At 39.0% G+C, this 11,908-nt stretch overlaps 1 protein-coding gene and 1 pseudogene across 1 annotated transcript; both read right to left on the bottom strand.

The window, feature by feature from the left end:
* Window positions 1-2,049: 2,049 nt before the first annotated feature.
* LOC106393335 (serine/threonine-protein kinase ZRK1-like) lies at window positions 2,050-4,836 on the bottom strand (the record flags this gene model as incomplete). The annotated part of the gene is made up of 1 exon (XM_048755785.1): window positions 2,050-4,836. A coding segment is annotated over one exon (918 nt), but the record flags the coding sequence as incomplete, so codon positions are not given.
* Window positions 3,063-3,246, bottom strand: LOC125586496 (annotated as a pseudogene).
* Window positions 4,837-11,908: the final 7,072 nt, after the last annotated feature.

Genomic DNA, 11,908 nt, shown 5'->3' with positions numbered 1-11,908 from the left:
ATGATAATGTGACCAGATCCCATGTATGATTCTTCTGATGAGACTCCACGTCTCTCGTTGCAACATGCCATTTCTCAGACTCGGGACTAGAAACAGCTTCCATGTAAGTGGATGACGCATTCACTTCCTCTGCAACCTGAAGTGCATAACCGACCATATCGTCAAAGCATTATCTCTCTGGTGGCCTGACATCAACCCTTCTTGGTCGATCCTTCGCGATGCTACGCTCTGTAGAGTCAAGCGGTTGAGTCTCCGTAGACTCCAACTGAACATCTTCTACACGCTCCTCTTGATTTTCTGTGAGTTCATGCACATCAATCACTTCAAGATCATCTTGCAGCTCCACCTGTTTATCAGTGCTACCCTTTTCTGCTTCTGAACTAGACCTTGAGCTTCTAACCATAGATGTTTCATCAAAGACAACATTCCTGCTTAGAACCACTCGGTTTTCTGATGGAGACCATACCATGTATCCCTTGATTCCATCATTGTAGCCCATAAACACTCTTAAAAGTGAATATTCAGTAGATCTACCTGACCACACCTCAGAAGGTATCCAGCACTCGATGCTTGTGTGGGGACCAAAATTTATCAAGTAGCAAGTCGTGTTAACTGCTTCAGCCCAAAGCCGCTTCTCCAAACCAGCACTCGAGAGCATGCACATCGCTCTCTCTAGGATTATCTGGTTTATCCATTTTGCAACATCATCCCGCTATGGTGTTCCCCTGTCTGTAAGATGCTTGGCAGATGTTGCATACTTACAAAACTGTTTAAAATCTTTCGAGCAGAGTTCCAAACCAATATCAGAATGAAACATATCTTGCTTTGACAGATGTTGCATCCCACGCTCACCCATATTTCCATGCCTCATATGCCATATCTTAGTCATATCTTCCTCTGGGATCTCTGGCGAAGCAACATTTGCTGAACCGGTAACCGTTGTACCCTTCAGTAAATACAGAGTACCATTCATGAAACCCCCCCGGAATCACATCAGAACCCTTGTAGACATTCAAAACTCCATCGCCACCCGAATATTTGAACCCTTTCCTGTCCAGAAGACTCACGGATATCAAATTCTTCGTCATTGATGGAACATGCCTAACCTTGTTCAATGTGCAGAATCTAACATCATGTGTCATGAGCTTGATTGAGCCGATCCCAACAATTTTGCAGACAAAGTCGTTTGCCATCTTAATCTTGATGTCAAGTACCTCTGTATACTCTGATACCACTCTCACCTCGGTGTCATATGGTAGGATGCTCTCGTATCAAGAACCCACACATCAGAAGAGTGTGTGTCTATGCACAATAAGAGCGATGTCGTCGTCAGACTTGGTTTCATCCTCGGCTACTGCAACAGACCCAAACTGCTGCTCTTTCATCTTGGGACAGTCTGACTTCCAATGTCCCTTCTCTTTGCAATATTTGCAAATATCAGATGCTTTAGGACCTCTTGGAAACGACTTCCTATCTTTCAAAGTACTTTTGTTCCCATGCCCCTTCACACCACTGACAAACAACCCCGATGCTTGATTGTATGTCCCTGAGCTGGATGCCTTATGGTGCAATTCCCGACTGTGAAGCGCTGACCTAACTTCTTCCAGTTTCACTGTATCTTTGCCAACAATGAACGATTGCACGAAGTTCTCGAAGAAGTTCGGCAGAGATACCAACAGGATTAGTGTCGCGTCTTCATCCTCCACTTTAACATCGATGTTACGCAGCTCCAGTAATATCGAATTTAGCTTGTCAAAATGGTCGCGAAGCTCAATACCTTCTTGCATACACAAGACGAAGAGGTGTTGCTTCAGAAGTAGCTTATTCGTCAGAGATTTTGTCATGTACAAACTCTCCAACTTCTGCCACAAACTAGCAGCCGATTTCTCATCCGACACTTCGATGATAATCTTGTCTGTTAGACACAACAAAATTGTTGAGAACACTTTCTCTTCCAGAGCCTCCAAATCAGCTGCTTCAGATTTCTTTCCTGACAATGGTCTTAATCTGCCAAAGACTGAAGCTATTTCTCCCATCAAACTTGTCGATCTTTGCGTTTATTCTAGACATCTTCTCACCAGATCACCAAGCCCGAGCTCTGATACCAGTTTGTTGTGACGGACGTGAGAAGGAACAGATGCGGAAACAGATGAATAAAAACGATGTAACTACGACACAAATATTTAACATGGTTCACTCCTAGGGCTATGTCCACGGGCAAAGAGAGATATTATTATTGGAGGCGATATTGAGCTTACAAAGTGCAAATTTAGGGTTACTTTGAATACAGGATACATATAGTAGCATCCCGTATCTAAGACCCTAGACTTTATGGACTCATGGGCCTAAGCCCACGATCAGATGTAACATCCATAATAACTTGATGCAACGCTCTTGATGCAACGCTCTTGATGCAACCGAGTCGGTATGATGTATGTGAAGTAACATCCATCGCCTAGATGTAACATCCAGATTCAAGGCATATCAACAAAAACTCTGAAGCAAATCAACAGCTAAGATCGTTTTAAGAGAATGAAAATGTCTCCTTAGAAGATCTCATCGAGCTTTGCATTGACAAATCAAAATTTTTGCTCCTAATCAAATCATCTAATCATAATCCACCAACAAACTTCAGCAATCACCTGTTTCGCTTGGAGTGTTTATGTACAAAAACAGAGGTGTGCTTGAAAAAAACATAAAGAAATGATACATTAGAAAAGATCTGATGACAGAGTTGTTTCAATAAATGGTGAGTGGTTACAAGAAATTCCTCAAATTGTAAGGATGATGTCTTTAGTTTGAGAATATCCGGTTCAGTTTTGCGAGTATGCTGAACGTGTACATTACGACACTCCAAGTTTGGCAAGATGAATTAAGACGGCAAAAGAGGTAGCTATAGCGGTTTCTTAGCTCCACACCGTCTTCTGAAGAACTACAACCTTCTGACATTTTCTTCGATTCAATTGGGAACTCTGCAAAGTAAAACGGGTGTCTGTGTGTTTCACTACCACACAGTAGCATATGGCAAGAGGAACTGGTTAAGAATTGGACTTTGAATATTGGCGGGTTGAGCCAGGCCCGTGCAATAGTGCAGCGTATGGGCGACTCGTGAAAGCCCAAATAGCAAGCTATCTTTGTGGGCTTTATCCTTTAAAAAATATAATTAATATCATGTGGACCGATATCAGATATTAAACTGATAAGAACAGATATACTTGATCTTAGCCAAAAAGCCGAGAAAGGTATGCTTTAGAAGAGAGACTCGGCTTCTTTTTTTATAGTCTGAAGTTTATGACTAATGACTCTCTGTCTTACGATGTGGGACTCATATATATCCTTTTTCTATCTTATTAGTTATTACCAATGCCTCTCTAGTCTTTTACATATTAACTGTCGGTTCTTTCCCGTTGGTCATAGAAACTTCACAAACCTAGAAGAACATGGAAACTTCACAAAATTATTTAAAAGCAGAAACGGTTGAACTTGGTTGCTCAGGAAACTCACGCTGGTTCCATTCATTTATATAATGGTTTTCTATCTTTTTTCTACTTATTGGCGTTTCTGTATCAGACTGTTGTTAAAAGAGTTTATTGCCTCTTCAGACGCTGAATAGAGTTTTTCTCTAAGAGCATATTCATTAATATCCTTAGAGCTACATATAATAACATGAAAAAGATAGTTTGCTTCAGAAGTAACAAGAGCTTCACCAAAATATCTCAACATGTTCTGGCTTCATATCAGTCACATAGACCACACTTCCCTAAGAAGCTCATATCTTACATACGCTACCATTTCACCTACTTTCTCATCTTGCTGCTTCACCTTCCCATTGTGTCCCGAACTTAGTGATACAGACACTTTGTCAATAACAAATGTAAGAAGAGAATCAAGTTCACCAAGCTCCTCGTCGCTTGTGTATCATTTTCTTTGTATCACAGTCGCATTCCTAGACATTTGAGATATATCTCCTCCTACCTCTGCAAATTTCTCTGCTACATTGATTGATGATGGAGGAATGTTTTGATGTATCCTCAGAGTGATACTTGTAACCAAGATCTCTTTTGCAACCAAGATCATCTTTGGCATGTCTTCATTCCTCATCGCGCAGCATCTGAGTGCCAGGTCGAGAAACATTTTCTTCTGACCAGGCCTCATGTCCTTCGAACCGCCCCCGAATTCAATAAGTTCTCCTCTCTCCTGCAGATCCCTCGCATAATCAAGAATATAATAAGTAAACTCTGGTCCATCCATATCTGGTCGTCTTCCCATAAGAAGAACCAACATAAGGATTCCAAAGCTGTACACATCTGCGTATTCTGTCACTATGCTGCCCGTAGACGAATAAGTACTATCTAAGTATCCAGGAGTTCCACTCACCCTATCTTTAATCCACGATTTACCCGCAGGGAGTGTCACAGCAAGGGAGAAATCAGTGAGCTTAGCCTTCCAGTTCTTATCCAAGAAAATATTAGTTGCCTTGATGTCTTTGTGTATAATGATTCTAGGGAAAGCAGTGTGAAGGTAAGTAATAGCAGTCGCAACCTCCTTTGTAATCTTCAATAGTACATTCCACGGCGACACCGGCACGTCCTCGGAACCAAGACTTCCTCGAATGTTCAAAGCTTTATATTCTACGTCTTCAAATACCATCAATGGATGAGGAAATTCGAGACAACATCCTATGAGTTTGAGGAAACCATTGTTATTACTTACCCGAGCAGACAAGACAATGTCCTTGTATGCATGCTCTTCTTCTCCACCCACTGGCCTTGTAAATTTCTTGATCACGTAAGATCTGCCTTCGGTGTCTCCCTTGTACCAGATGGCCACGAATATGAAGTATTAGGGAGAAAACACATGGGATCAATCTAGAATCAAAGACTGAAAGTATCTCAATATTAAGAACTAACTCTTCTTTATTAATGCTTAAGAAAACTAACTCAAAAACTTAAGCTCTCAAACTCTCAATCTCTAATCCACAAGTTATGTCACACTTTGACATATCCTTTATATATAGATTATATTTTCCTAATCCTATTTAACAAACATATCTAGATAACTCCTAAATATATTATGAGTCTCAATCTTAATAGGATTAGGTCTTTTACTTGCTCCTCAAGTTTCCTTGATCTTCAAGCTTATCTCAACATTCTCCCTCTTAAGCTTAAAATCATTCTTCTCCAAATATTGCATTCCAATCAAATCCTTCATCTCCTTGAACTTGATTCTTCCAAGAGCTTTAGTCAAAATGTCCGCCTTTTGTTGATCACGGGAAACATGCTCCACAATGATTTTCCCTTGCTCAACACACTCTCTAATGAAATGATACCTTGAGTGAATGTGTTTGCTTCTGCCCTGAAACACCGGATTTTTTGTAAGGGATATAGCCGACTGATTGTCGATTCTGATCACTGCCTTCTCGACTGCTTGATCCATGACCTCGCTTAATAGCTCTTGCAGCCATATAGCCTGTTTGGCCGCCTCCGTACCAGCCATAAATTCAGCTTCGCAGCTCGACAAGGCCACTGTATCCTGCTTGCAGAACACTATGTGATCAAGCTATCTCCAAGGTAGAATATATGACCTGCGGTGCTTCTTCCATCGTCCGGATCGATGTTGTGGCTGCTATCACTATAGCCTATGATCTTGGGAATCTTTGGTGATGATCTTGTGAACACAAGGCCAAGTGATGTCGTCCCTTTCAAGTATCTCAGACAATGTTTCATAGCTGCTTCATGTGATTGCTTTGGACATTGCATATACCGACTTAGGACTCCAACAGTGAAAGAGAGATCTGGTCTAGTGTGCAAGAGATACCTCAGGCATCCAACGTTTCTTCGATACCTCGTATCATCAACATCAGCTTCATCAATCGACTTGGCCAGCTTGAGTCCACTCTCCATTGGCGTGTGAGACAAGTTACAGTTCTTCATACCACTTTCTTCTAGGATCTTCAGCGCATATCGTCTTTGGTTTAGAGTTATGCATCCTTCTTCTTGACTTACTTCGATTCCTAGATAGTAGCTCAGCTTACCGAGATCACTCATGTCAAACTTAGAGGCCATCTCTCTTTTAAAAACATCAATGATCTTCTCATTAGCTCCGGTAACAAATAGATCATCGACATAAACAGCTACCACGAGTATACTTGAATTGACCGTCTTTCTATACACCGAGGCCTCCTTTCTGCACTTCCTAAACCCAAGCTCAAGTAGAATCTGGTTCAATTTGTGGTTTCACGCCCTTGGAGCCTGTTTCAAACCATACAGTGCTTTATGAAGTTTATAAACCTTCATCTCGCTTCCTTTCACCTCAAAGCCTTCCGGCTGATTAACGTAAACGACCTCATTAAGCTCTCCGTGCAAGAATGCTGTTTTGACATCTAGGTGATAAACTTCCCATCCATAGGTTACTGCAATACTAACAAGTAGTCTGATGGTTTCAAGTCGAGCTACGGGTGCAAAAACTTCGTCGAAATCAACTCTGTATTGCTGTACGTAGCCCTTTGCCACAAGACGTGCTTTGTACTTTACCCATCTGAGTTTCGCTTGATCGTAAAGATCCATCTGAGGCTAATTGGCTTTGCACCAGCTGGTAGATCAACTAGAGTCCACACTTCATTCTTCTCAATTGAAGTTAACTCATCTAAGCACGCATCTATCCACTCCTTAAGCTCGCTTGCTTCCACAAAGTTTCCAGGTTCATCATTCAAACACAACAACATCATCTCTCCTTCCCATCTGCGATCAAGACGTAATCATCAAGGTACTTTGGCATTGTTGTTGCTCGTTCACTCCTTCTCAATGCCTTTCCTCATGATCACTCTCATTTTCTTCACTTTCATCTTGAGTAACACTTGTCTCTAGAGTGTCTGGTACATTCTCATCTCCTTCTGTGACATCATCTTCACCTCTATGATGCTCTGTCACATGTTGGTTGTTGTTGATGGCTTCACCTGCTTTAGATATCCCATGATTGCCAAACTCTCCGAGTATAACCTCAAAGTCATTGTAATTTTTTGCTTCACTGTCGATCTTCTTCCAGTTCCATCATTTGGTTTCATCAAAGATAACATCACGAGACACCACAATTCTTCTCGTATCAGGGTCATATAGCCTATAAGCCTTAGACCCTGGCCTTGATATCTGCCACACACACCTCCCAATCCTAATTCGATGGGTCTCATTCCTACTCGAAGGGTATTTTGGTCTTCTTGCAGATTTCTCGTCAACCGCTCTGATACCAAGATGGACAAGCACACGTGATCTGTCATCTAGCTTCTTTAGATGGACTTTACCAACCTTTGTGTAGCCTATACACCCGAAAACTCGAAGATGATTTAGGTTTGGCTTTCGACCTCTCAGAACTTCATAAGGAGTTTGATCCTTAAGCGATCTTGTTGCTATCCGGTTGATCAAGTACGTTGCGTGTCTCACCGATTCTCCCCAGGGGTAGTTTGGCATGTGCATATGCTTCAAGATGCTCCTCGCCATCTCCATTATCAATCTGTTTCTTCTCTCTACCACCCCGTTCTGTTGAGGAGTGTATGGTGCCGTGAGATGTCTTCTTATTCCTTTGTCCTCACAGTACATATTGAACTCTCGAGAGGTGAATTCTCCACCACGATCTGTTCTGAAAGTGATTATGGATTCTCCGACTTCTTGCTCTATCAACTCCTTTGGCCTTTTGAATTTCTCGAAAGCTTCACCTTTCTCTTTAAGCAGGATTAACCACATGTAACGTGTGTGATCATCAATCACAAAAAATATGTACCATTTTCCTCCCGAAGTACTCCGTGCACTAGTTCGAGTGGTTTAGTTGCTCTATACATCGTTGCTAGAGGGAAAATCTTTCTTGCTTGTTTTCCAAGCAGGCATGATGAGCACAGCTCCTTTGAGACGGCAACGTTAGGGACTCCAAGAACTAGTTCCTTTTGTATCATCAACTTCATTGTAGCCGTGTTTATGTGTCCAAGTCTATAGTGCCACCTATTTTATTCGCTTATCTTACTTAAGTGAAGTTTTGTTGTATCTCTGATTCCCATATGCACCTTATAAAGTCGATTCTTTGATCTTTTAGCAGTCACAAGGATATTTCCTTGCTGATCACGCATCGTCAGATAATCATCCTTCAACCTTATATCACAACCTGACTCTGTTGCCTGACCGAGGCTGATAATATTGCTTCGTAGATTGGGTATGAAATACACATCATTCATCTTTCTTGCTTCTCCATTAAGATTGGTGAATGAGATGGTACCTTTTCCCTTCATATCGATCTCTTAATCATCCCCGAACCTCACCTTTCCTGTCACTCCATCATCCAGAGAAGAAAAATATCGTTGATCTCCCGTAATGTGGTTACTGGTTCCGTTATCTAGGTACCATATGTCGGCAGTATCGGTGTTTGTCTCGTACTTCTCGGGTATGCAGTTCTTCTCATTTAGATATACAACTTTGTGCATCATCAACTCATCAGCATCTTGTGTGTCACTGTTATCATTCTCTTAGGCTTCTTGGAGCTTGAGAAGGCGGCCAGGACAGTCTGTGGCGTAATGACCTAGCTTATCACAACGGTAGCACATGATTCTCGAAGTATCTCTCTCTCCATTATACCGTCCTCTTCCACGTCCTCTGTAATATGACCGGCCTCCTCGTCCTCTGCCTCGATAGTTCTTGTTATAGTCTTGGTTAGATTCATAGTTTGCATACATCAACTTGTTTTGCTCTTCTTGTTGTTCCTCTTCTTCGCCAACACGCTCTACATAGGCTTTTAACCGGCCAATAATGTCTTCAAAACTTGTGTCATTGAGGTTTAATACTTGTTCAAGCGAAGCAACGATGTGTATATACTTTCTCCTTGGAAGACTAGTCAAGAATTTCTTGACTAGTTTAGGTTCTTCTATATTCACTCCTAAGGCTGCAGATTTTGATGCAATCTTGGATAACTTCCCGCTAAAGTCATCGATCTTCTCTGTGTCTTTCATCTTTAATCTTTCGAATTCGGACATTAATGTCTGCAACCTTGCCTCCTTGACTCTCTCTGCCCCCAACATGTCGAGTTTTTATGGCCTCCCAAACCTTCTTGGCCGTGTTGAGTTCACCTACTTGTAGAATCAGCGACTCCGGTATAGACTGGAACAGAAGAGCTATGGCCATGTTGTTTTTGTCTCCTTCGAGGGTTTCTTCTTCGACAGCTTCCCGAACCTTGTGAACCTTCAAAGCGATCTTCATTCTTATTTCCCAAACCGTATAATTCGTTTGTGTAAGCATAGGGCACTTGATCGAGGTTCCACCTCCTTCCTTCGGTTTTGTATCTGTAGCAACGATCTCACCACTCATCTTTCCCTAAGCTCTGATACCAAATCTAGAATCAAAGATTGAAAGTATCTCAATATAAAGAACTAACTCTTCTTTATTAATGCTTAAGAAAACTAACTCAAAAACTTAAGCTCTCAAACTCTCAATCTCTAATCCACAAGTTATGTCACACTTTGACATATCCTTTATATAGAGATTATATTTTCCTAATCCTATTTAGAAAACATATCTAGATGACTCCTAAATATATTATGAATCTCAATCTTAATAGGATTAGGTCTTTTACTTGCTCCCCAAGTTTCCTTGATCTTCAAGCTTATCTCAACAATCAAAGTGATTGGTGGCCTTGGAGATTTGATCGGAAGAGAACATTCGTATAGGGTTTGACATGCTGTTACAGTCGGCTATGAGTTGATCAAGAAACATGCTTCCATTTTTGAGGAAACACTTTCTCCCTGCCTCCTTCTCTGACTCCTCCTTCTCCTTTATTCTCCAGCATTTCATGGCGGAAGATGCCTCAGATTGCAATCTCTACCGATACAGTCAAGGAGAGGGACGATCTTTAAAGAACAATCTTATCCCTTTCTTATTAAAGGAGGAACATTCATATAAATAAACCTTGGCCTCATGTGTTTATTACATGAGTGTCATTTCCTATGTGTCATCACTTCATGCACTCTCACTAACTTTATAAAAAAAACCCTTGTGAACTAGAATAATTACAACCAAATGCCATTGGTCATATACATTATACTATATGATTACAATCCAATTTGAAAAAAAAAGGGAATTTATGACAGGCAGAATATTAAATTTTTTGTAAAAGGCAACAAAATAAGTTCGACATCTATCAAATCGTTTTATGAATATTTTTGTTTACATTAATTATAATGCAACATTTTATGAACATTTTTAAACTAATATCAAATCGTATTATAATGCAACGTTTTATGAACCTTTTTGAAACCGAGTCAACATTTTATGAACATTTTTATGCAACATTTTATGAACATTTATAAACTAATATCAAATTTCTTTATAATGCAACTAAAGAAACGGGAATAATTTTATGAACAATTTTATGCTTATTTTAGGAACAAGTATTATAATCGAACGTTTTATGAACATTTTTGTCAATGTTAATTATAATGCAATATTAACTCTTTTGTAAAAGGCAACATTTTTGTCAACGTTGAAAAAAAAATTATACGTTACGGATATCAGATATATTTTGGTTAATTGGTCAAAATAAAAAGGAAACACAATTGAATTTCAATATACTCGATGCAAACTCGATATTCCAAATTATAACCTACGCTTAATTGGTCAAAATATTAAGGAAACACAATAATATTGTTAACGTATAAAAGGAAACAAAATTCAAAGAATCGAAATACTTACCTTAATCGATAGGGGAATATTTCTGATATATTTTTGGCGTGACCATCACGGATCTTATAATACCTATTTCACGAAAACGCATCACGCAATAACAAAATTAGGTAAGTGGTATATATGGTATTAAAGGAGGAGCATTAATATTGGTTTCTTCGATTGAATTTGGCGTGGAGAGTAAAAACCTACGATCTGTGTTGATATAAATAGTAGAGCTTAACATAATGTTTTAATCATACTAATTGGTAATTAGCGATCTAAACGAAGATGTTATTTAAAACCGGTTCGAACAAGAACGTTTTCTAAGAATACGTAAAGAACATTTATTTTTAATGTTACTTTCGTGAATACTTTTTATTACACTATATCAAAACCGGTTACTATATATTATATCATATAATCACATAAGATATACTCACGCATGATACATGTATATCAAAACGAGATCTAACGGATGAATATATTAATAAATATATATTAAAAAAAAGATGCCAGTAATTGGCATAAATATTGATTGACAATAACTCATTAATATAAATATAGTCCGAACAGGAAACTGCAAAACATCCGCCAGCCATAGGCATATATTTACTTTGACAATCACTCATCACAATAATTACTATCATAACAGCATAATCATGCCATTAATATTAGCCACAATATACGTCTTTGAATATAATTCATTCTGGTTATAGAACTCCAATCTAGGAATCAAATTCGCAGAATTGCCATATAGGCTCAATACCGTCCTATTTCATATTTTTAAAGTGGTAGCAATATATATACAAGCTTTCCTAAAATAAAAGATATAAAAATATGTATTTTTGATCAAAATTGATTGATTTAAAATTTAATTTAGTTGACCATATTAACTCTTTGTTTCCTTTAATATTCCATGTGATTCGACGAGCATGGAATAAGGTAAGTTCTCAAAATTTAATATTAATTTGAATTTCAAAAATTACGAGGACGATTAGTTATGCAAACATACCCTAGACTAGCGCATTGCATATATAAATACTAGGTCATCTCTTTCTCAAAACAAAGTCCTCACCACTGTCTCCTTCTCAAAATTATGAATTTAATTTCTTTTTTATAATTTGTTTTTTTAGTATTTTATTGTTTTATTGTCTATGTTTTTCTTATTTTATATTCATAATTTATATTATGAAGACAATAATTCTATTGCTTAT

Source organism: Brassica napus, chromosome C4 (assembly GCF_020379485.1).
Source record: "Brassica napus cultivar Da-Ae chromosome C4, Da-Ae, whole genome shotgun sequence".
NCBI lineage: Eukaryota > Viridiplantae > Streptophyta > Magnoliopsida > Brassicales > Brassicaceae > Brassica > Brassica napus.
Note: the sequence above shows the minus strand (reverse complement) of the source record. Positions and strands in the feature narration are given on the sequence as shown.